This window comes from Lacerta agilis, chromosome 7 (assembly GCF_009819535.1).
Source record: "Lacerta agilis isolate rLacAgi1 chromosome 7, rLacAgi1.pri, whole genome shotgun sequence".
NCBI classification, from domain to species: Eukaryota; Metazoa; Chordata; class Lepidosauria; order Squamata; family Lacertidae; genus Lacerta; species Lacerta agilis.
Window position 1 is genome coordinate 48,448,350 of NC_046318.1, and position 26,956 is coordinate 48,475,305.

At 42.0% G+C, this 26,956-nt stretch overlaps 1 protein-coding gene across 9 annotated transcripts in view; it reads right to left on the minus strand.

Moving 5' to 3' along the window:
- The window catches only part of ST18 (ST18 C2H2C-type zinc finger transcription factor), a 128,743-nt gene that overhangs the window by 42,280 nt on the left and 59,507 nt on the right, over positions 1-26,956 (minus strand). For all 9 annotated transcript variants that reach the window (XM_033155192.1, XM_033155190.1, XM_033155189.1 and 6 more), the window contains 5 exons: positions 25,367-25,397; positions 12,594-12,772; positions 6,610-7,398; positions 3,564-3,698; positions 1,658-1,748 (listed from right to left, as the gene is read on the minus strand). In XM_033155192.1, coding sequence (XP_033011083.1) covers positions 1,658-1,748; positions 3,564-3,698; positions 6,610-7,398; positions 12,594-12,772; positions 25,367-25,397 — 1,225 coding nt within the window. The remainder of the gene's footprint in view (positions 1-1,657; positions 1,749-3,563; positions 3,699-6,609; positions 7,399-12,593; positions 12,773-25,366; positions 25,398-26,956) is intronic.

Below are 26,956 nucleotides of genomic sequence, written 5' to 3' on the forward strand. Positions count from 1 at the left end.
GAAGGGGGAACACCATGGTCTGCCCTTGTCCTCACTCCCGGCACTGCTGCCCATTCATTTGACCTCTCCCTCTGTGTCCAGTGATGCTGACTCTTAATACCTGTACAGTTAGGCTGCCCTTACTCATCCACTCATACTTCAGCCCCGGGCTGCAAACTCCTCACCTGTCCTTTGCTACCATCACCAGCAGTAAAGTTGGCTGTGTAAATATTATATTCATAATATAATGCTCATTTCCGTATCTATTTCTGTTGGGGTGAAGTCAACCCAAGCCAAATGTATCAATGATTTTGGTGTGTTGGATAAAATCATGATGAATCATAACCTGAACATATGTTGAGGAAGTCAGAAGAAGTACATTTGGGGTTGAAGGGAATCAAATCAGATTGCTTTCACCACATAAAATTGGTTCTATCTGTGTTCTTTTGGAATTTGCTTTAATTTCTGCTATTCCTGGTTAGGAATGTTTATGATTTCACATACAATGAAGGTGAAGCAACACGACTATTTAACTTATATGTTGTTGTTGTTCAGTCATTCAGTCGTGTCAGACTCTTCGTGACCCCATGGACCAGAGCACAAATATGCAATTCAAAGCAAAAGTAAAAAATAATATCAGAGAGTGGGCAGCATACATTTATATGGATCTTCCCTGTCTCTTCGGGCAGAAGTGGTGAACTGCCTGCCTGTTAGCCAAGTCTCCCTACCCTCACCCAAGCAATTTCATCTGCCCTCCGAGAACTCAGAAATGCAACAACGGCATCTGCAGCAAGTACCTCTGCTGCACTGGGCTGGAAGGAGAGAGTTAAATCATGCCCTCTCTGCTCATCAAATCAATGATCTGTAGAGCAGAGGGCAAGATTTCCCCCTCTATCTTGGTACTGGGCAGGGCAGAGTTTCCTCTCTGACCAGCACTGTAATGGGGACCTTTGCTCTTCTTCTGATCTGCACAGATTGCTGGGAAGTGGGAGGGACCCCCTCTCTGAATGTGTGTGTGCTCTGATGAGAGTGTAATGTGTGCATGCTCACTTTTTAAGACATACCCACACCCATGGCATGTGTCCCCCAGAGAGCAATCACCCCAACAAGGCTAGCCACCCTATCTCAAAGCAGAAGTGCCAATAGATTATGATCAATGAGTGAACCTATTTCTATTGCATTTATCCATAAACACTAATATTTTCAATACTGCACTAAAGTAAATTGACACAATCCAGTCAAAGTTAAGCACTTTTAACTCTAAAATATTCCAACGGGACCATTAAATGTGTGCTTAACTCTCTACCACTGAAGACACTGAATCTAGAAGTATTTCATTTTGGCTGGATTGTGTCCTAAAATTGTATACACACTGTACAAATACCACTTGTTGGGGTATAAGCAATGGGGTAGGATTGCAGGAGCCAAGTACCTATGCTGCCATTTTGATATAACTTGAGTGACAAGTATTAATTAAAATGTTCCCTTCTTGATCAGGTTAGTTCAGGGATGGGGCAACAGTAGCCCTGCAGATGTTGTTGCATTGTAGCTCCCATCAACATTGACCATTGGCATGCCAGTTGGGGATGGAGGGAACTAGATTTTAACAACATCTGGAGTCGACTATTTCTGCATCCCTGGCCTAGATTATCACCAGTGGTAACAGACCAGGATTTACCTTCTGTGAGTGTTGCGGTTGCTGTTGACATGTCCTCTTCCTGTACACCCAGGAGTGGGGCACTTTAAAACATTTTCATGCATTGCCAGGACTAGAAAGAAGAAGAAAAGAGTGACCCAAACACTTATCATCATGACAGTGCAATTCCTCACTCAAAACTTGGAGATATTGTACAGAAGTTATGATCACATGGTCATAAAAGAAAACTAAGCATTTTCTACATGAACAAGGAGTTCCAAATGTTTGAGCCATCATCGGCCTTCATGGAACTGTGAACTCCACACATCAGGGATAGCAACCCTGCTATTTTCTACATGGTCATGCATCTCTGGAGGAAGGGGAGATGTCAAGCGTCTCTGATCCCGCCAAGCTTGTTGGGTCCTTCAACCTACTTTAACCTTGGTTTCAGCCTCCCATCACTGGCGGAGGAAGAGGAATGCGGGGGGAGCACACCGCCCCCAGCAGTGCAATCCCGGTGGGGTGCCATCGCGGCTACCTCCCACCCACGCTGGACGCCACGCCTCCGCAGGCAGCGTGCCACGCTCCCGGGACGCGCATCAGTCCCACCTCCGCTTGCTCTCCGCCCCCTGGTGCCAGAGCATGAAGCTCTGCCACTGCCTCCCATCAGGCAAGCACATCAGAGGCTGATGAGAACAACTCATGTCCTAGGATAAAGGTTATAGGTGCACCCAGGGCTTTTTTCCCCTAAAAAAAATGTTTAGGGGTACTCTCATTTTGACTCAAGAAAACCACCATTTTATAGTTCAAATCAGGAAAAATAAATACAGTAAATGGACAAAAGTACAAAGAATCACAAAATGTTTAGGGGTATGTGTACCCCTGCATCCCCCCCCCCAGAAAAAAGCACTGGGTGCACCTTCTCACAACCCTCTCAGGCAGCAATATTTTACTCCAAAAGGCATTTCAGAAGTAAACTGCAGTCAGCCCTAGCAGTGCAGTGTGTGGTAAACTGCTTTGTTCACTTCATTGTGCCTGCTGCTCCTGAGGTGAAGCACTGCCATAAATGACTACTGTTTGGGAAGGTAGGCGCAGGGGCACCCTGAGGAGCCAGGCTTTATGGCTGGGGCACATAACTCAGCTCATTAAAGCACCAAGGTTTTCCCCAGCTGATCTCCAAGTCACTGTTTCTTGATAGTAAGTTCCACTGATTTGTGCAAGCAGACTGTACAAATGCATGTGCAGTTTATCTTTTAAAAATGGGGGTAATAGTGCCACTGGAATAACCTTAGATGGAAAATGTTTGTTTTGAACAGTGTTGCTTGATGCTGGTGAGAGAACGCATTCTAAAACAGTGACAGATCTAGGTTCTGTAAATGGAGGGTCAGGAACTTTTGGCCCTCCAGATGTTGCCAGATTACAGCTTCCATCATGACTGATCACTGTTGATGCCAACTGAGGCTGATGGGGATTGTAGTTCAGCAACATCTGGAGGGCCAAAGGTTCCACATCCGTGCAGTAAATGTATATACACGTGTGTGATAAAGAGTGAGCAAGTAAGAGAGCTTAGTGAGTTATACAGTTCTGAAAGTTTGTATGCAAGTATTTAAATCAGGTGTAGCCAACTTGGTACTCTCCAGAGGCTGTGGAGTACAGCTCCCATCAGACAGCATGGCCAATCACCAGGGATTATAGGACTTGCATTCTGATTTACTGGGAGGGCACCATGTTGGAAACCCCTGGTATGAATGAATGAATGAATGAATGCCATGTAAGAAGCCATTGTGGCTTCACTCTAATCCAAGTAGTTGTATAAGTCCACAAAGCACTACAGCCATGCTACTGAGAGGCCAGTAGATGGAAAGAGATCAAGAGTGCAGAAATGACCACAGTCCTCAAGGAATCACACACAGTTTTTGGCTGCAAATTACAAAGAAATTGTACTTACTTTCAAGTGGCACTCTAACTTTATGTGGACAGCCTGAAAGACTGCGGTGGTGTGGATACAATCCGGTCACATGCCCTGTGCCATCACATCCTGGAATGGGACATTTGGTCTCTCTCTTTTCAGGCCTAGGCAAATCTGCAGAAAATAGCAATGAAGTCTTGTCACCTAGACGGAACATTGCTCGCTCTCTCTCTCTCTCTCTCTCTCTCTCTCTCTCTCTCTCTCTGTGTGTGTGTGTGTGTAGAGAGAGGGGGGGAGGGAATGGTTTTAAGAGGCAGCGGTTCTCTCTCAAGGTGTTAAGTGCACTGAAATCCTACACACAAATTTTAACATTCTTAAATCAATTATTTTAAGCAAATTATTTAAACTGAAGGTTTTGGAATGGCGAATATATTTGAGTCATGAGAAAGAAAATTGGAACCATCCATGAATAAATAATAATAAAATCTTTAGAGAGCCTTGAATATTAAAAGATTTTCCAGGGGCAGGTATCGGAAAACAAACTGTTCCTGGTAAATTGGGACAGCTGAAAAAATATAGGAACAATCTACCATATTTATGTTGATGAGTAGTTACATCTTCTCCTTATATGTTGTATAGCTATCTAATCCACATAACAAAAACAAACTATAATAAACGTAAGTGCAGTGTATCCATTTGCAGTCAGGGCAACTGTGATATTTGCAAGTAGCTTGCAAATAGATGTTTTATAGACAAAGCCACAAGGAAAGTTTGTGTCTGTGTTTCTTAAGTTTTTCTCTTTGTAGCTTCCCTAGTTCAGCCAGTAACTCATTTTCAACCATTCTTCATGCTCTTGCCTTCATAACACTTTATGGAAAAAAGATCATCATATAAAGCATCATCAAGGGATAAACTTTCTTGAAGAAAGCCCATCATTATTTTTCAAGGCTTCCAGTTCAGGGACTTCTCCAACCTCAGTTCAATGAAGGGGATATATCTCTCAAGAGTCTTGCTGTATGTTACTGGCTTTCATCTTTATTCTTCACAGCCTATAACCCAGCAGCTTTGGCTACACCTAATGTTCAAGACTGGACAGAGTGGGATCTTCCCGTGTCCACCCCATTTCCATTACCAGCCACTGCAGCACATAGCCAAACCAGGAGAGTCTATGGGTAACTCAGCATCAGAGAATAAACGCCCTCCCTGATGCTGATCACACCATTGGTTTAACAAGGCTCATACTGCCCAGGAAAGCATGGCAGCAGAGGCTAAGAAGACATTGGTTGCTAGAAAAACAGAGAAATAATGGAAGAACTGGCTATGGAATGGGGAGAGGAAGAGAATTGGAAATCAGAAATGTTCAACTGGACCTATGGCCACATGGGAACCTGCTATTCTCAATAGGAGGTTGTTTACCCTTATTATACATAGACCTGCATCACCTGTTATGTTATGTTATGTTATGTTATGTTATGTTATGTTATGTTATGTTATGTTATGTTATGTTAGCTAAATATAATATATAGAAATAATACAATATGATATAATTAAATGCAGTGCAACATATTACTAAATAAATAAGTACATCCATTCATTCGCTGGGTAGTTTTCCCTAAAGTACCCTCCATTTACTTAAGAATTTGGTATTATAAACATTGAGGCATCATTGTTAAGCTAAGATTATTATAGTGGTGAGGATTAAAGTCTAACTAGGAACACTTTGAAATTCATATTATCTGCAAATGACTCTGACAACTAAGAGCTGAATTCATTCCATTCCACCCAGTACAAATCTACGGTATAATAATATATATGTTTCTATTTATTTATTAAATTTCTACATCACCTTTCATTTGAGAATCATAGGGTGGTTTACAATAATACACAACATAATAACAAACAAAAACAGTACCCCTCCCCCCGGTATAAAAGGCCATAGTTTGTTTAATTCATTAGGATTGTTTTTGCCTGGTACCTAATATGTAATGAAGATGCCAGGCAATCCTCCCTGGGGAGAGCATTCCACAAATGGGGAGAAACCACAGAAGATGCATTTTCCTTTGTTGCCACCCTCTGGACCTCTTGTGGAGGAGGCACACAAAGAAGTGCCTCAGATGATGATCACAGTCAGTTCATATGAGGAGAGGTGGTCCTTGAGTTATTGTGGCTCTGAGTTGTTTAAGGCTTTATAGGTCAAAGCCAGCACTTTGAATGGGGCCTGGAAAGTAATTGGCAGCCAATGCAGTTGAGCCAGGATTGGTGTTCTATGCTCAAACCATTTTGCCCTGGTGAGCAACCTGGCTGCTGAATTCTGCACCAGCTGAACTTTCCAAACCATCTTCAAAGGCAGTGCCACGTACAGCACATTGCAGTTCTTGGATGTGTATATGAAACACTGTATGGAAATTTTGCTAACTTTCACAATGTTTTCAGACCACAGCAGAGGCACAAACACATAGGGTTTTTTGGTAACTGCATACCATAATTTTTATATTATTCTGTCAGTCTGAACAACCTTATACATTCCTCACTGAACCATATAGTCCAGTGGTTTCTCACTTGGGAATTGCCGTCTCCTGGCAGTGACATCACCACAGTGTACTAAATGGTGAGCTACCAAAGCAGGGTAGCAGTGAGCTCAGGGGAGTTTGGGAACAGCAATGGAAGTGCCAGATTGGCTCTGCCCCTCTGCCCTACCAATATACAGTGGTGCCCCGCTAGACGAATGCCTCGCTAGATGAAAAACTCGCTAGACGAACGGCATTCGCTAGCGGAAGGCTGCCCCACAAGACGAAAAAGCCAATGGGGCTGCCTCGCAAGACGAATTTTTTTTTTTTTAAGTGAAAACTAGCGGTTTGCATTGGTGCTTCACAAGACAAAAAAAATCGCTCTACGAAGACACTCGCAGAACGAATTATTTTCGTCTAGCGAGGCACCACTGTACTATGCTGGACTTCAATAGTACATCGCTGCCAGGTCAGGTTGATGGAAGTCACTTCTCCCAGCTCAGCGCTGTTGGAGTGGAGATATCACCAGCTGTCTACACAAATGCACAATCCACTCTGAACAAGGAAAGTGAACTTACGTTTGTTGTTATAAATTGGTCTACCACAAAGATCAATCACTTTGGCTTGTCTTCTTTCACCAGCAAGATGCTCTAGTAAGAACCTGTCCAGTTCTTTGTAGGTGCTATGAAAGACATGGCCCTGCTCTGCCTGCAGAGCTATTGCTCGTTCCAGCAAGCTCAAGTTATGTTTTGTTTTATCCAAGTCAAATGACATTTCTGTATTTTCTGATAGACACTCATCTTCCTCGCTGTCTGGAAATGGATTTTGACTCCTGTTGCTAAAAGATTCAACATGTGACTCCTGTGATTCTTGTGGCCCTGTATCTGAGTCACAAATGGTTTCAGAGTTGTTGAAATCTGCTTCTTCAGTTTTGACCCCTGGCACTTTTAAGACATCTTGCTGATTACATCCTACAATATATGTTGTATTTAGAGGAAGTTTTACGCTTATCTCTTCAGAGAAATTTGAGGAGCTATCCCATTCATTGTCCAGAATTTCAGAACTACTTTCATTATCCTCAGAGGAGCAGAACTGTGGGGCCGAAACACAAATTCTGTCTTTTCTTACTAATGAGTTAATCATGTAACATTCATCAACATTGTTATTCTCCATTTCTAAGGACTTGCTGCTACTGTCACTCAGTTTATTATTCTCTGGGGGATCTGGAGTTTCTTTCTCTGTTTTTTCAAAGTTAATTAAAGATTTGGCCATTAGGTCCTGGTAGCTGGCGTAATTGTCCGTCATTTGATCATTTTCTTGCACATCCAAATTAGGGGTAGCTTTTGCTGGTGTTATATTAGTCTCTTCTAGAGGCAGGAAAAAAAGAGAAAAGCACAACATTAAAATAAATTCCTTCTTCTTTGACCATAATCCACAAGCCACTTATTTATAAATTAGTCTCATTCATATTAAGTAATCTAAGATGATAGGTTTGCTCAAGATAAATATCTGTTTTATGAACATGAACTAGAATCGTATTGAGCAAACATGCTTTGCAGTACAGCAAACTTCCTCAACATGGTTCCCTCCAGACTATAATTACATTTTCGGTATGCCTCTGAATATCAGTTACTGGGAATTATGTGGGTGGAATGCTACTGGGCTCAGGTTCTGCTTGTATTCTTCATATAATGGTACCTTGGTACTCAAATGTCTTGGTTCCCAATCACTGAAAACCCAGAAGTAAGACGTTTTTCGGAAGCCAAATGTCCAATGCAGCTGTTAAATTGCTGTTTTAGGGGTTGTTTTTAAAAGTCTGGAACAAATTAATCTGTTTTGCATTACTTTCTATGGGAAAGTGTGCCTTGGTTTTGGAACGCTTTGGTTTTGGAATGGACTTCTGGAACGGATTAAGTTTGAGAACCAAGGTATCACTATATAGGCATCTGGCCACTGTGAGAACAGGATGTTAGACTAGATGGGCCGCTGACCTGATCCAGCAGGCTCCTATGTTCTTAATTTCCATCATTCCTAACCATCAACTAAGGTAGCTGTACCTAACGGGAGTTATACTCAAAAACATCTGAAGGGTGCCAACTTGAGGAAGGTTGCAATAGAGAATACAGGTACTTTAAATATATACTATAACTGGCCAATTCAAATGATCAGAATGTTGTGTTGTGAATATACAGAGAAGATCCATGCAACAACTGTGTGATCATTTCAGCATGTAGCCATTTCACACATGAACACCTTGCAGTAAATAGAACTTTGGTTGTGACTGGAACATGCATAAAGTATTGCACAACTACTGTGTGATACTTTATGCATGCATAAAAGTATGACTCTTTTGTGTTTGAAACTGGCATGTTAATTTAAACAGTACAAGAAAAAGACACATTGCCTGTGTATGGTTTGGAATATCATATATAAAAAAATCCTTTAATGCTGCTGCACTAAATGTACTTGTGAAGCTGCTCCTAGTTTCATTGACATCAGTGGGGACATATTTCCAAAAAGTGGGCCATTAGTTCTACCATAGTCTGAAAAGCTATGCGGGGAAATGAACATAGCGCTTGCAGTGACTGAACTGCTTGTTCCTCTAATGTAGTTAGAAACATGTGAGGGCAGAATAAAGCTATCCTGAAGCCAGCTAAAGGTTTTGGTACTATTATAACTTTATGCTGAGGAAGAATCTCCATACTGGGTAGCAGTTTCACGGCGCCATATTCCCATCCATTCTCTCATTTCTGCTTCAGACTAGAGTAAACATGCAAGAATGGATTGATGGCAGTAGAGGCCCTGAATTTAGGGTAAAGTATCTGCTCTTCACTGAGGAGGTGTTGACTTGCTGTTGTGATGAAACAAAGCTTTCAAAAATATCAGATAAATGTAACATTGTCACATACTTGCTTTTTAAACTGCTCTTAGTGTTTTATTTTAAATTGTTGTAACCTGCCCTGGAGTCTTATGAAGGGTGGGTAGTAAATAAATAGGAACAACAAACAAACAGCAGCAGCAGCAGCAACATTCCTTCTCTTCTTCATAGATTTTTTAAATATATAAAATGAATGCTCTGGGTCACTTTTGGTTTAATGAAAGACCTGAATTCTATAGCTCACAGGATACATGTTAGGAGCAGTCATGGTAGTCATAGAACTAAAGAGTAAATTAGATCACAAGGGAGATTTTTTTTTAAAATAAAAAAGTAGATTTCTATTTTTACTAAAGGATGGCAAAACACACATGTATCTTGTGTTAAGAAACATTTCCCCCCCCCCCTTGAAATCACAGCAGGAAACAGAAGGTAGTAAAGGCTACTGGAAAGGGGTGTCAAATGCTGAAATACAATAAATCCTTTGTGTCTCATTTAGTTTTTTTTTTCTCTAAACACCCCCCCCCCGACAAGGACACTCCAAAATACATCTCCATCATCTTTCTTTCTGGTAATTATCTCCCTAAAATCAACACTGGTCTGCCAGGATCAAGTAAATATTACCATAGTAACTAAAAGCATTTTTGGATGAAAGGAAGAATTTAGCCACAACACTAGCCCCTTCAATAATGCTGATTATAGGGTGCATTCTTTAGTTGGGATGTATTCAACATAAACTGGAATGGTCTACGTTTTACTTCCTAGAGGGGGAAAAATTGAGATAAACAAGCTTACAATAAAATAGATAAGACAGTCTGGTTCTTTGCAGAATCCATGTCAGACCAACTCTGGGTTTAAATAATAAATTAAATATCATCTAAAAATGCAAATGAAGTTTTGTCTCAACAACAGTGAGCTATTGAGAGAAAGTGTAAAGGGTTATCATAATTTCAAAGTATTATCAACTACAGAAAACAAATAAAAAGCATTTTCAGTGAATATGTCCAATTCATTGAACTATTCTCTCAATCCACTTAACTACCCACATGTGTACAATAATGATTTATAGACATTATACCTAATTATGCATATTTGGGCTATGGTGGAGTGCCTAACAAAAGCTCTAGAAAGCAACAATTACCTCTGTTGCTTAGCTACATAGTTTAAAATATTCCTATTAAGTGCAGATTATTGTGGAAGGGAGGAGGAGACACAAATGCACATGTGCCACCACAATGCATTTCACTTTACGGCTGCCAAACTGTTAGCATTTTGGGTCATTTCCAGTTTACATAATTGTTTGGTTCAACTGTTTGTTATACATTAAAGGAAAATATTTATTAGTTATTTCTTGGAGGTTTTCTTGGGCCCTAGACCGGAAGATGTGGCACTTTTCTTGAAGTGTTTTACCATGCACTTGTTTTGTTGGTGCATGGTTTGCACAACTCCAGTGCAACTTTATTGCTGCTGTTATTTTTTAGAAGTTCCACCAGAATGGATTGGTTCCCCCCCCCCCTGCAACAAGAACAGCCAGGACCTGCTCTAGATTTTTACCCAATATATAGATGTCAAGGGGACAGAATGAGCTAGGTGTGTGACACCAGCCAGGAGGCACAGTCCCATTTGTCCTCTGCACATTAGGCTGTAAAATCAAAGAAAGGGTAGGGAAAGAGTGTGGTTTGCCCATGTGCCAATTCTCAGAAAAAGGTGCTCATAGACATTAAGATGAATAACTGGAAGCATGATTCCGAGCAACATGATAAGGTGATCTCACCTCCAAATGAACAGGTCAAAAAGTAACTTTTCTAGGGAGCAAATTTTTTTTGGGGGGGGATTATGTATATTAGAGAATTTTCTTGAATTCAGTCATCAAGATTAATTGACTTGACATGTAGAAGTATTGAGAGCCCAGACAAAATATTAATATTACTCACATATTAACTGCTTGAGTTAAATGTTGGGAAGCAAGCAACATTAAATAATGCTGAGAAGGAAGCTGCTCTCCACCCCAACCCCCGTATGCCATTATAATAGTGGCAGATCTCCTGAGCGCATGTGTTTTTCAAAAAGCTAGTGGATTGTAAGTGTAGATGGATTTTCCCTATTCTTATTCACAAGCCTTCTGTGGATTGGCTGTGCCAAAAGTTCACCTTCCTTCATTTGTGTTTTCAGCACAGTATTGTATAATTAATTTCAACTGTGGTGCCTATGCAATTTGCTCTTGCCACAGCTTTCCAGCTTGTTCTTCCGTGTTTATTAAGGTTCAAGAGTGGAGCTTGCCCTTCTGTCCTCTTGTTCTCTGCTATGATTTTTCCCTCTCCACAAAAGTAATGCCCATGAGCAAACTGCCCCCCCCCATTTCTTTCTTTCCATACAGTAGTGTGCACATTAGCATCAATAATCCTTTTAGGCAGTGGAGAGCTAATACAACCTGAAACTGATATGGATATTATCACTTAAAACTAATGCTGACCCAGATTTTAAGAAAAAGGGATTAGAATCTGACTTGATACCTTTGGTTGTCATTGCTCATGCTGGCTGGAACTGATAGGAGCTAAAAGACCAACAACATCTAAAGGGTCACAAGTTCAGATCAGTGCTAAGCCTACTCAGAGTAGACCCATTGAAGTCCATGGACATGACTAACTTTGGTTCTCTTATTTCAGTGGGTCTACTCTGAGTAGGACTTAGTTGGCTACAAACCATATTTCTACTAATTTCTCAGTCTCATTATTAACATTTTGTCAAAACGATCTTTTATTGCTAGTGCCCAGTGAGATTATTCTACCCTTTGTTCTCTCAGGAGCACTATAATAATAATAATAATAATAATAATAATAATAATAATAATAATAATAGCATTATTTGTATCCTGTCCATCTGAATGAGTTGCTCCTGCTATTCTGGACAGCTACCAACATATATATTAAACATTAAAAAGCTTCCCCATCCAGGGCTGCCTTCAGATGCCTTCTAAAGGTTTTATAGTTTTACTCATCTCCTTGACATCTGATGGGAGAACGTTCCACAGGGTGGGTGCCACTACTAAGAAGGCCCCCTGCCTGGTTCCCTGTAGCTTCACTTCTTGCAGTTAGTTACCACCAGAAGGCCCCCCGGAGGCAGTGGCAGAGGAACCCTCTCTGGCACCCGGGGCAGCACAGCCCTTACAAACTGCACATGTGTGGCAGCCCATATGGTTGCCGCACATGCACAGTCCGTACAGAATGCCGCTCATGAGCAGCATTCTGTATGGACTGTGCATGTGCGACAGCTGTATGGGCTGCCGCACATGTGCAGTCCATACGAGCTGCCGCTTGCACAGCAACCACACAGGATGCCACACAAGTGGCATCCCATACGGACGGTGCGCAAGAGTGGCAACCCATACAGACGCCGCGTGAGCGCGTGCCCTCAGCCACTCTACAGCTGGGGGGAAGCAGGGACCATCTTGTCACCCCTCCCAGAGTGGAACATGGGGCACACCGCCCCTCCCTTCCTACGCTCCTGTCTGGAGGTGGACCTCAGCATCTGGGCTGAATTATGGGGGTGGAGTTGCTCCTTCAGGTATGCATGGTCAAGGTCATACAGGGTCAGGTATACAGGGTCAAGGTCATTTAGGGCTTTGAAGGTCAGCACCAACACTTAGATGCATTTTTACATTCATCTAGAGCAACTAATCTTTGATACCTGCTTTGAGATCATTGCTGTTGTCTTGCAGGTCAGTCTTGTCCTCATTTTCCCCTTTTCCTTCCACACTTGGACTGTAGTGACGGGGTTTCATTAACAGAGACTTCCTTTTGTTGACTGGAACGCCCAAAATCTGCTCTTCAGCTTTTCTCTTCTTTGCCATGGAGTTCTTGTAGGCACTACAGTTAATGGGAGGAGAACATCAACAAAGGAAGAAGTGGTTGTAAACTACATTGCACAACTCTTCTGTTTCGTTTTCGTGAAAAAAGAAAAGAAAAATTATGTGAACTGGTATAATAGCAGTTCTAAACAGCTGGATCTTTTGTGTGTATTTGGTTTTAGCTGTTGGAGCTAAAGAGAGCAAAACACAGATGAACCCCTCCAAACCATTTCTTTTAAATTGCTACCAAAAATCTGGATACATATATTTTTAAACCCTGAATCAACCTTAATCTTGAGTAAATATATGCTAATCTAAATATATGCTAATCTACTCTGTTCTGGACTAGACTATATCCACCCAGGGGGTAAGAAAAGGTATATAGTGGTTTGCTAATTCCTTGAAATAAAAAGAGCTGATGTAAAAATTGCACTACCAGTTACATGTGTCAACTTTGTCTGTTCCTTTCTTTCTCTGTAAAAGGCTTCCTCCCTGAACAGCAGAATCAACTGTGTTGGAATCATGGCCACCATTTTGCATTAACAACAGTGCAAAATACCTAGAGGAGTTAGGGAACATTGTCAACAGAGTGTAGGGGAAAATAGTAGCCACCACAAAAAGGTGGTCAATAAATAAAATTATTCATAGTGGTCTCCCCCCCCCCATAGAGTAAGGTGAGGAGAAGAAGAAGAAGATCTCAAGGGAGTTTTCGGGGGGGGGGGATGTTTTCTGATAAATTTTGGGTCCCAATTTCTGTTCCAGAGGACTGAAAGAACCCCTGAAATAGATGTAGGGGCACACAGGTGAAAGAAAGGAAGAGACCATTCTGCTGCTCAAGGGGAAATCTGCTTAGCACTATGTTGAATACAAGTCATGGCACTCCACCTTAGATTGACTGTATCAAGGGGCTGATGCATAGATTGGATAGATCCAATCTCTACTGGTCACATACTCACAGGACTGAGTCTCCTTTCATTCCTTGTCTGTATACCTAGCAGATAGGCATAGACTGTGTTTGCTGTAACCAAACGTATTGCTGGCAATGTACAGCTGTACTGTATCTCACTTTCCACAAGATTATGCATCTCGGTCAAATGGGTGTTAACAAAATCTCCCAGTGACAAGCATTGCTTGGATGTGACTATGTAATGAACTCTGTTTTCTGAAAAGTCTGTTGTCACCTGTTGCAAAATTCTACATTCTCTCCTTTTAATTTTTGCATAAACAATAGTCATTGTCGGTGGTTCTCTCCCAGTTATGCAATATGAATAATAGCATTTATATTATATCTGTCACAGATGAAAAACTGCATTTGTGGATCAGTGTAATCCACTCATTGGTTGCTGGACCCCAGCTCCCCTAGGGAGCATGACAAATCTACATGAAACCCCTGGTTACCAGATTTTGCATTTGGCTCATTGATCTAGCTGAAAGATTTGCAAAAATCCCTGTCTCCAGACAGCTCCCTGTTGGTTACACATATTATGAGGCTCAACAGCATAAATTAATCCTTCCAAGGTAACTTATGTGCACTAAATTGGCTCCAATTGTGATTGTTTTGGATGGTAGCATATGACTAACTTAAGCTTTTTGCTTCTTCTTTCTTTTAAAAAAAAGCATTTTGGCAAGGCATCTTCTTGGCAACTCACCATTGCAAATATGAAGGACATGGAAACAAATGTGAAGATCTGCACTACTGAAGAAGTTACAGTACAACCAATGTGCATCTTAAATTGTGAACTCGCTTGATCTGCCACAATGCTGCACAAAGCAAGAAACCAATATAATGGATACTTTCCAATCCCTCCATTTAAAATGGCTTAGGTTTATATTTATCTGTTGTAACAAAGTAGATGCTGAAATGCCACAATGTAGTAATCATTACAATATGGTAATACTATCCGGTGTACATATTACAGGAGTATGCAGAATGCATGTGAATAATAATTAGCTCATACCAAAATAATTAAAGTCACACACCAAGATATTTTTCTACATATTCCTTACGCACACCATTTCACCATAAACTTAATTTTGTTAGATGCTTTGATTTGCCAGCTAGGTTAGCAAGTTGAAACAAGGCATTGGATTACGACTATTTGCAGTGTGGATACATGAAAAATATTTGTAACATACCGTTAATTAATGGAATATTGAAAGATGTGTCAGGGATGCGGGTGGCGTTGTGGTCTAAACCACTGAGCCTCTTGGGCTTGCTGATCAGAAGGTTGGCAGTTAGAATCCCCAAGACAGGGTGAGCTTCTGTTGCTCTGTCCCAGCTCCTGCCAACCTAGCAGTTCAAAAGCATACCAGTGCAAGTAGATAAATAGGGAGTGCTGTGGTGGGAAGGTAAACGGCATTTCCGTGCGCTCTGGCACTCACCACAGTCCTCTGTGCCAGTAGCAGTTTAGTCATTCTGGCCACATGACCTGGAAAGCTGTCTGTGGACAAACACCGGGTCCCTTGGCCTGAAGTGAGATGAGGGCCACACCCTATAGATGCCTTTGACTGGACATAACCATTCAGGGATCCTTTAAAGTAAAGGTAAAGGGACCTCTGACCATTAGGTCCAGTCACAAACGACTCTGGGGTTGTGGCGCTCATCTCACTTTACTGGCCGAGGGAGCCGGCGTAGAGCTTCCGGGTCATGTGGCCAGCATGACTAAGCCGCTTCTGAGGAACCAGAGCAGCGCACGGAAACACCAATTACCTTCCCGCCAGAGTGGTACCTATTTATCTACTTGCACTTTGACGTGCTTTTGAATTGCTAGGTTGGCAGGAGCAGGGGCTGAGCAATGGGAGCTCACCACGTTGCTGGGATTCGAACTGCTGACCTTCTGATCGGCAAGCCCTAGGCTCTGTGGTTTAGACCACAGCGCCACCTGCGTCCTTTACCTTTACCTTTTTACCTTAAAGAGGCAGAAATATTCAAAGTCTTGAAAGTTCAACTAATTTCACGGCCTCATATTTCTAACAGGGTTCAGCAAAGAGCCCCACATCACTCTATCCTATGGCATGTGGATCGGGGAGATTCACCCAGTGTCACCCATTCCACCCCAGATCCTTCCACAAAACATTTTAGGGGTGGGGATTTTTAAACCCTATATTAACAAAAAGTTAAAATAGGGTGTGTTTTTTTAAGAGTCTGCAAATGAGCCAGCACTGTGTAGGACTGGATCCTTCCTGCAGGACAGCCTCTTGAAAAGCAGCACCCACACCCTATAGGGGTGCCTCTACTCAACAGGTTTCAGGCAGGAAAGAGAACTGTAGCCCACCTTCTCCTGGGAAGATGCAGCTGCAAGTCAGGTATGTCTTGGAGCGTTTCCTGCAGTTTTCGACCCTTCTTGGCTCTCCTTCCTGCCTGATGCCCTGCCCCCTGACACACAGGGGGCCCTGGGCTCCTTCAACATGACTCACAGTGGTCTGTGTCTGTGTGCACCCAGCTTGTCCAAGGCCCAAGGTCCTCTGAATACATCCAATTTGGCTCAGGATCTGCAGCTTGGCTGATTCCCCAAGTTCTAATCCAAATCAAAATTCTTGTGAGGTTCTAGTTTGTGCACATCAGGGGCTGCTCGTGGACTTTGATGTTAGGCCATCTTAAGCAAGGCTTGAACTGGGCAGACCTCGAGACCCTCTACAAACACATTGGAGTCTCTGGACTGGTCTTATATTCCCATTCAGATAGGGTTCTTCTATTCCTACATCACAGTAGGCATCATTTTACTCTACCTCAGATAGCATGTGGGCAGGATGTGTGCAAAACAAAATGGCTCAATTTCCTTCCATTTGTGGGCAAAAAAATATTGTTCAGTCCCATCATTTTAGTCACCCCCTTCTGTACCTTTGCAGCTCTACAACATGCTTTCCACAGTCAATCAAGTAAACACTCAAAGCAATATAACAAATAATGCTTGAGAGAAAGGGGAAGTAATATAAGTTTCATTTTGTATCTGAAAATTGTAGAATATACATTTGAAATTGACCAAAATTTATTTTTGTCAGACTCACTGTCTGGAGGCAATACTAATTATCTGATCTATAGCTGATTCTAATTATTCATACTAATTACAGTGGAACACCGGCTTATTCACACCCTGGGTTGCGGACGTTCAAGTTAAGAACGCCCACAACCCAGAAGCATTTCCGGAGCGTGCGCGACCCCCGGATGCGCAGAATGCTTCTGCGCACTTCGCGCATGTGCAGAAGCACTCAAATCACACTACTTCTGGGTTTTTTTCTTTTTTGGGGGTGGAACGGATCGCGTGCGTAACACGGGGTACCACTGTACTTACACTAGGAGTGGCTAACCCCCAGTTCATGGGCGAGTTATGTCATTTTCTCCAAGAACCCACCAACTTTGGTGGATGAAAAGGGGATACGATGGGGTACCATCTTATTCCCAATGCTATTTAACTATATATAAAGCTATTGAGAGTGATCATTAGGAGGTTTGGGGCAAGGTATCAGTATGCTGATACTACCCAGCTCCATTTCTTTGTAACATCTAAATCAGGAGAGGTTGTTCAAGGCCTGGACTAGAGCCTGGACTCAGTGGTAGGCTGGATGAGGGCCAACAAACTGAGTCTTAATCTTGGCAAGACAGAGGTGCCATAGGTGAGTGGTTGCAGAATCTAGATAATTGGGCAATTGCCGGCTTTGGAAAAGGTCACACTCCTACTGAAGGAGCAGGTTCACAATCTGGGGGTGTTCCTGCATTAATCTCTGTCACTAGAGACCCAGGTGACCTCAGTGGTTAGGAGAACCTTTTACTAGGTTTGGCTGGTAAAACAAATTTGGCCATTTCTGGACTGCGATACCCTGACCACTGAAATAGTTGTCCAGGCACTGATAACCACCAAGACTGGATTACTGCAATGTGCTTTATGTGGAGCTGTCCTGAGGCTGCCCTTGACCTTGAAACTAGTGCAAAATGCAGCAGCTCTACTGCTCGCTGGGGCAGGATATTGCCAACATGCTATGCTGTTGCTGAAAGAATTGCACTGGCCAAGTTCAAAATGCTGATACTGGTTACAATTCCCCCCTCTCTCTTATGACATGTTTTGGTCATTATTTCAGAAACAAATATAAACCAAAGACTCATTTTAACTATTCTTAGTAAATTCTGCAGTCCTGAAATTATGAACTGGGGTGGGTGAACTGTAAAACACAGTCCCAAGGAAAGCAATTGGACTGTTTCTGTACAGTGTGCAAAGGGGTCATGAGGTTAGAAAAGTTTTTCTCTCTCTGAGATGCATACACATGCATTTGCAAATATATGTCAAGCTGTAGTAAGCCTATAATTTAGCATCCCTATTACTCATCTCATAAATTCAACCTCTAATAGTTTTGTTGCTATTTATCAATGGTCTGCTTGTTGTCATGGAACACTGGCTCAGCTGTCAAGGTTATTGGTGAATCGGAGTCATAAAATGGATGGATATTTTTTTATGAATCAGGAGTGAATATAACTCATTCTCACAATTTCTGATATGAGCAGACTTCTAATGAAATAGTGGTACAAGTCAACTTTTTGGATACTGGAGATATTTTTGCTCGGCAATGAAATGAAACCCAAGGAGGTTAAAAGCTAAAACCAGTGACTTGAAGACGCCCAGATGTTTGGCAGCCATAGCTTTTTTGTGTGAAAGTACTCACTGGTACAGAGTACCAGTACCTCTTCTTTGCTACCCATGGCAGCCATTTAGCACTTTTCTCAAGATATGAGTACTGGCACCTCATCTTTTTATCATCTTAAATAAAGCACTGGTTGTGCCAACACATGAATCCTCACAATGGAGTGGCACACATCTTTCTCTAGTGCCAGCCTAATTTTTTTAGGTGGGAGATAATTACATTGAAATCCTTTTGAGTCACCAGTGAATAGAGTTTGACCTGAATAGAATTTTCTGAGATATATAAGTACTTAAGCTAGAGTGGGTCTAGATATAGGCTAAATTACATACAGGGAGCTTTAATATGTCATAAAACCATGTAGGCTATTCAGGAGCAACTAGTGCAGAGGTAGTTGGAACGCAGGTGGCGCTGTGGTCTAAACCACAGAGCCTAGGGCTTGCCGATCAGAAGGTTGACGGTTCGAATTCCTGCGACGGGGTGAGCTCCTGTTGCTCAGTCCCTACTACTACTACTATGTTTAATGCTAGCATTTATGTTTTATCTTTTAATATTGATATTCATCCATTTACTATCCCCAGCAACACAGAACTAATTCCTCTTCAAGGCTTGCACCTATTACTTTAGCTTACATTGTACACAGAGTACCCTTCCCACCTGCAATAGAGGTAGTGTTTTGGCCATGGCACAATAGGGCTATACAACATGATTTGGAGGAGGGGTAGTCAAGATGGAAGAAAGGCTACTACTCAGCAAGAATAATGATCTCTCCATCCCAACTGAAGTCCTGAGAAGGAGTTTAGCTTAATCTTCTCTTGTATGACGTCAAGGCAAGCACGCTGACCAAACAGAGATGAAAGGAGTACATATAAAGCATTGGAAGGCAATGAAGATAAAAGAGGGAAATCAGGATTGATTAAGACTAATTTTAGGGCAAAATAGCAGCATGAAGGTTATTAAAGTGTGCAAACATACAAATGAAAGGCTTGGCGAAGAAGAAAGTGAGATGGTGCTAGGACGAGGGGTATACATAATAACTCAGAAGAAAATATGTTGTGATGTAATTGGAATCAGGCTGGAATTTCAATATCAAAGGGGTAAAATAAAATAAAATAAAATAAATAACATCGGAAGCAGGGGAGGTGGTATAGCCTTGTTGGGAAAAGAGAATTTATTAGTCCTTCTAAGAGGAGGCTGGGGAGGAATGGGTAATGCTGTTGAGTCATTATGCTTTGAGGCTGGAGATGTTTCAGACAGTAAACTAATGTTATAGGCCACCTGACCAAAAGGAACGATTCGACTGTGAAATGACTGAGGAAATAAAAAGAAGCATGTAAAAAGGCCAGAATGTTAGGAAGTTGGTAATAACCCAGGAGAAGGTATGCAGCTATAATGAAATCTATGCGTGCCTTGAGTTCATTGTGAAACATGGTGGGGGGATGAAACATCTTTGGACACACAACAAATGCACACTGTTTGCTAAGAAGCCTTAGGCTGCAACCCTAACCCCACTTACCTGAGAGTAAGTTTCATTGAATTCAATAGGGCATGTCTACTAGGAAATGTTAAAGACTGCACTGAAAACAATGTGCTATAGGAACTGGGTCACTGCTTTTTAAAACAAGCCTGCCATTTATTTATTTTTAAAAAGTGTACTGAAAAGTTATAATATACCATGAAGACTATTGAGATTGGAGCATTTATCCTTCTTGAAGGCCCAGGGCTAGTCATTTCTTGGATGTGGGGGGCAATTAGATTATTTTGGACAAGGCAATGGTATTTACTAGTTTATTGTACCAGGTTTTTGGGTGTTTGGCATTTTACTATGAAAATGGCTCAAGAACATTCATTAAAATTTTAAATAAAATGTCTGGAAACTATTTTTACAATCTGGTGATAATTCTGTACTAATGAGGTGCTGCTTATTTTATTACAACAAAAAAAACCCAAAGGCACTCTACATTAAATTGCACACTGTTGTCTTGGCTGTGTCAAAGTTAACTTCAAAATTATTGATTCCTTTGTTTTGCAATGCAAGTTAGCTAAACAATGAAGTGTAGGTGGGTTCAGGCATGACCCAAGACCAAGATTCAGCTCAAAAAGGATTTATTGGAACATCAGGAACAAGAAGAACAAGGATGACAAACAGGGGCACTTGCCTGGGATATATATACCTTAAGCCAGCCCAGGCAAAACACACACACCGCATGTGATAGGTCGCCTTAATGCTGCAGTTAGCAAATCACAACACTGGCCCTATCTCAGCAGGGATTGGCTGCCTGCCAGCTACTAACAATGTTATTGGAGGGTTTTAGAATCCTCTCTGTCTTTTGTTATGCAGATGAAGCACCTGAGCTCCAGGAGGCCTGAAGGCCGCAGCCTGCATTGCATGCGTACAGCTTGGCTTTGGTCTACAATGTCTGCATACATAAACAAATAAGATGATTTCCCTGTTTCAGAAATTATATTTCACTCTCTGTTTGCCCTGAACTAAGACTGCATTTATCCAGACTTCCCACTTACTTGGTCTAGGTACTATATATGTGTGGGTATGTCTGTGCGGAGCCTTAACAAACCATGACCATATTTTTAAATAAAAACTTCTGGTCCTAGGTGAGGCCTCAGAGGTACAGACCTCTGAATCTCTGGAAAGAGTCCAGAAGGTGGACTCTGGTGCAGTGATACTGAACATAGAACTTCCCCACTTGGAGTTTAATCATGACCCAGCCAATGCCCCATGTACAAACTAACACCCAGTGTGCTCAGAGGATCCCACCACCTCTTACACAATCATATTTGCTCATGGTAGTGGTACACCATCAGTGCAAGCAAGTGGCTACCATGTCATGTGTGCCTTAACCTGCATGTCAGAAAATCCTGCAGAACAGAACTCCTAGCTACTAGCAGTAACAGAAAAGGATGTAATCAAATTGTCACTTTACTAGATAAGGCTATTATAATTACTGGATGTTATCAAACCTGTATCCCTAGCTTTTAGATATAGCAAATTAAGGAAAGATTTAAAAGATGGAGAAGAAAGAAACAAGGGAGGATCCCAAAAGACTGCAGGCCTATAAAGTTTATTACAGTAATGGTTTAAATTTATAACTGGTTTAATTAATGATGATATGAATGGTTGACATACAGGATATAGTAATAAGGACAGGTGAATTTTAGCATAAATCCTTTATTAATATCATGAATGGCATGCAATGTAGAGTAGCCTCGTTATAAATACCAGTGCGCTGTACTGACATAACTTCAGGGTAAAATACCAAAGTATGTAATTTACCACACTTTGCCACACAGTTTACTACTTTAAAATGCCCCCTGTGACAACTCCCAAAAATGTGAAAAGCCATTGTGGATAATGGTGTTGCATGTCGAGACTCCGAGACCACCCCCTTGTTGATGAATAAGACACAAGGACATGGATATTAGGTTAATGTTATTGGGCAAATTTAGGTCACAACTTTATAGGCTACAGAATGTGAGTGGTATTGGCTTAGGCATTAGAATTGACCCAACTATATCTGACTCCTGCCCGTCACGCAGGGAGTCCAGTAAGAGTCAACCACCGGTAGGGGGAGCCCCGTCGGTGCAAACCAACTCGAGCTCCCCCTGGGTTCCTGATGGGGTCATGGCATGGCCCTAGCCCCGCCTGGGCTTCGGACAAGATCCACACCTCCGGATTCCTTTAACGGAATACCCTTAAGCATGGAGGAGCAGGTGATGACCACACCTCCCCTCCCCCATCATAAGATCAACCAATGCCGCAGAGTGAAGCCAAGGAACTGTGTGAAGAGATTGAGGAAGTGAGCCAAGAGGAAGTTCTCCGGTTCGCGCCTCAGTTTAAATGGGACCTGGCCACGCCCCCCCAGCCAGCGGATTGGCTGGCTGGTGAATGATGTGGCCAGGAACCTCCGGGTGATGCGGGACTTTGTTCCCCGCCCCCGGAGGGGAGTGGGTGGCCACATGGTCTACCACAACTTTCTCTCCGCTGGGAAGTAGAGCTGTAATAACCCAGCTCAGAATGTGACATTGTCCAGCTTGTAATGTTCACTTGGCGGCGGCGGGGGGGGGGGGAGAACTATGTTTCAACATTCCTTGTGCCTTGGGTGCTGAATTCCTCCAGTGAGACCATGGAGGCTGAGGGGACACCCCATCATTTCCCCATTGATTATCAGGAGAGTGAAATGGAACTGGGTTTTTTGTTGGGGGGGCACCTCCAAATGAAGCTAGGAAAGTTCACTCAATGCTACTTGGGGTACTTGTCTGATCTCATAGCCACAGTCTACACACCAGCTGCCCACACAGTTGGCACTATTGCTGGAATGCTTTAAGGCAGCGATAACTGCCTCCTCCCAATTCACCTCTCACTAGAGATGGGGGATAAATTTGATTAGGTTGACATTTAAAGGCAAACCTACCAAATTAGCATTTTCCAAAGAATACATGAGCACAGTCACCCTTGAAATTTGCAGTTCTGTGAACTATGCAATGCTGTTCCACAGTCAGACAATGTGTACAAAAAAAATCATATACTGGGGTAAAGTGTGCATAAAATTGCACTGATTAGGGAAAACAGCATACCAAAAAAGTGCATTAGAGTAGGGAAATTGCTTTACAAAAATGTGTATATTAGACAAAAATATATTTAGGAGAAATTCATAGTAAACAACACTCGTGAATTTGTATGAGGACTTTTTTTAAAAAAAGCAAACTGGTGTGGAAATGTGGAGAACTGAGATCAAGACTGTAAAAATAATAGAGAGAAATAGAAATTGACAGATCCACTCATCTCCACCTCCCACTTCTCAGGTGGCGAATGGAGTTTGGTATTTCACGTCACCAGTTGCTTAGCCCAAATGGGTGGCATTCAAAATAAGCACTCTTCTTCCCCTGAACCACAGCAACATGATCCAGTGGTGAAACCTCCAAAATTAGGCAGGCATCTTTGCTCAGCTCTTGCCAGTGCCTGCTTAAACCATTTTCCTTTAGACAGGCCTATCCAGGTATGTAGATGTTGATGTGACTGAATATTTTTACTGTTAATTTCAATAATTTTAAAATGTTTTTAATTGTTATTGATAATTTAAATATTTCTTGTAGACTGCTTAGAGGTTTTATTACAATCAAGTGGTAAAGAAATAAATAATAAAACCATACACCCATTTCCTAAAACCACCACCTGAGGGGAAGGAGTTTAGCTTTTATTTCTACCTAACATGCTAATTTTGTATGTACAGAACACCCCCACACATACACACAAATAGGGAATTTTGAATCATTAAATCCTCCCCAACTACTTGCAATCTGACGTGGTAGAATTCGGAAAAATATATATCACTCGATTCCACTGAATGGGCAAGCTGGCCTTGTCTCATAACCATGATAGTCCCTCACATATTAATATGATATAATGCAGATTAATGAAGAATGATACCAGCACGTATTTAATCCCCTGTGCTATGAACCCAGGCACCAGTTGTCTCAGATAAAATATTCCCCCGAACGGTGATCTATGCCCTAAAGTCTATGGAGTATGGCCAGATGTTCATTCTACTGCTGCAAGACTACTGGCATCCTTTGTCATGACTGATAGTGCTGTTGGCCTGCTGCCTCACTCCTTCTATTTAGTTGATTGTAGAAAGGGTGATAGGCAGCTGCTGCTCTTCACCATGGGATCAGCATTGTGGGCTTCCATAGGATTCAATCCTGTCATTACTCACTTGCCATGAATATGTTCATCATATCATAATACCCTTGTAGAAAGGTGGCTCTACACGAAACACGAATATCCTTACCACAAATAGTATAAGCAAACGTTTGAAACAACTTAGCTATTGATAAGAAACCTCTGTAAGGTTTAGCCAATACGTTCTGAAACGATGAAATCCTGGTGAGATCTTCACACTTTTCAAACCCTGCATAGGCATTCATTCCTCTCCTATTTCATGAGGGGAGAGCATGGACACTCATGCCAGTTCCACTGCTTTCCAACACATCCCTGTTACTTGGTCCCACCACTGTCTGATCACAGAGGGAGTCTCCTTGGTAGAACAGGCTTGCTGCGTACTTCGATGAGGCAGCAGTGGGGTGGGGTAGGGTGGCACTGGAAAAGCCAATCTGGTGCTCCCACCACCCTAACCTTTCTCCACATTATCCTGGTTTACGGTGGTAACGCTGCGGTAAGTAGGCCAGGTCTGTGGCACTACTCCTTCCCCTCCTACTCCCGCCACTGGAGATATTTCGCCTCACTAAATTCTGCTGGGCATATGAAATAATAAAATAACAACAATCAGAAAGAATTTAAAGTGGCAGCCACCAGAAGAGGAGTAGTCCAGCCCATCTAGCTAACAGAACTGGTGTGTGTGTACATTTTAATGCTCTGCTGCCTACTTACAAAACTTCCTACTTACAATAACAGAGGACAGGTCAAGAAAACATGAGAGGTCTACTTGAAACCCAGCTCAAGACACACACCAGAACTGTCTGGGATAGAACTTGAAGGGCAAAGAAATTCCTTCTCCCCCAGCCAGTGCTACCTAAAGCAGAGGCGGATTTAGGGCAGCACAACCAATTTCCACACACAGGGTGCAGGGGCCAAGTGAGAGCCTTCCTGCCTCCTTCCCAAAGCCTTGTAAGTGCTTGGTTTGGAAAGGCAGTGGTGAAGGCTCTGATAGGGTACTAGAGTTCTCCCTCCTTTCCAAAACCTAGTTAGCACTTGCCCAGCTTTGGAAATCTGGAAGGCCACAGATTGACCAACTTGGACCTCTGTGAAGTTTTCTTCATACAAGGACCTCTTGATAGGTTACAATATTGTTCTGGTGAACCTTAGAAAGCTTACAGGCACTTTAAAAAAACACAGTTTGAATTTCTGTGAACACACCATCTGTCCTAGCTATGTTCTTAAGAGATGCAATAAATGTGGGATATAACAGCACTTCTTGTGACAAAGCTGAAGCTTCTTGAATCTTACCTGAGCTCCTGTGCTATCGAATCCACGTGTGCTGTTGGTAAAAGAAGGGAAGACTGCATCAGTTTACATTTAAACTTCTGTGCACCTGCCTATTTCTGATGAGAGATGAGAACCTGGGAGAACACAGGTGACTCTTTATTTCTCCCTAACCACAGGATTATTGCTGCTCGTGGCAACTGCTAAAGTTGATGTTCAATTCCCATGGTTACTTATCTGTTAAAAAACAAAAACTCAAAACAACTCAGCACACAAGGAAGATGATCTTCAGCAGGGGGGGGGGAAGCCACTGTACCTTTCTTTCTTTCTTTTTTAAATTGGATGTGCAGTGAGAACATTTTCTTTTCCTAAGTGATAATTTGATTTGGGAATGAGGAAAGCTGGTGTTTACAAATACCTGCCCACACAAGGCTATGCAGCATATTGAAAGAGCCAACAGGTGGTTCTAAAGACTACTCATGTTGCACAGGCAACATCCGTTGTCCCACTTCTGGGGAAATCCTGTTGCTCTATTAAGCCTGTGTGTGCAAGAGAGAGGCATTTTAAGCCCCAAATATGTTTAACTAGCTTGCTAAATGAGAGAGATCACCTTTTAAATGTTTAAAGAAAGTATGGCAGTGCATTAACTCTGATTAGAAACTGCTAAATGAAACCCAGCCAGTTAGTCAGTAGCTCCCTGCAGAATTAATCTAATGGAGGCTCACTACAATGTTCAGATATGCAGCAGTAACTTCATTATGCTGTTGCAATTACTCACCTCATTTGGGGATTGATCCTGATCTCACTGAACTATATAGAAATGCTGCCAGGGGGAGGCAGGGTGGGCTCTTAAAATAATGTCTATCTATCTTTCTATCTATATCTTGCTCTCACCATTTCGGGCTTTTGTTATTGAAAGGCCCATGGATTTATTTATTTTTTAATGACAGTGAAGGGAAATTGGGTGATTTAAATCCCTTATTCCCATGCAGTTGAATATATACAACATCTGAATGCTTTTGGCTGGTGGCAGGAGGAGTAATAGGAGTAAAAGCAACAGATTTGATAATCTCTGAAAAACAGCCATCTGCAAAGCAGCTCTGTGTTAAAACAAATTTTGTACAGTCATGTGTTTCAGGAGGAAAGTTTTTCATCCTTCAGGGTGTGTCAAAATCTTGGCTCACCTTTACCTTTGGTGCACTTATTTTGACACATCTCAGAGATAGATTATTTCAATTTTGTCATTTAGGAAGATAGCAAGCTATGCACTGAATCAGACCACTGGCACATCTAACTCAGTATTGTCTGTGCTGGAAGCTGCTCCCCAGGGTATCAGACAGAAGTCTTTCGCAGCAACACCTGGAGATCCAGGGATTGAACCTGGGACCTTCTGTTTGCAAGGCATCTGCTCTACCACTGAGCTGCAGTTCTTTCCCTATTTGAATAAAGACTTCCAGCTATCCTTTGGTGCAGTGATTAATCAGCCAATAATTTTTTTTTAAAAAATAGAACCGCTAAATACATTGTATTAGCCACAGAAAAATAGCCCAAATTAAGGATCCCATCACTATAACCGTGTGCAAGCCACTTTGCTATAAGCAGCTTCTGTGTATC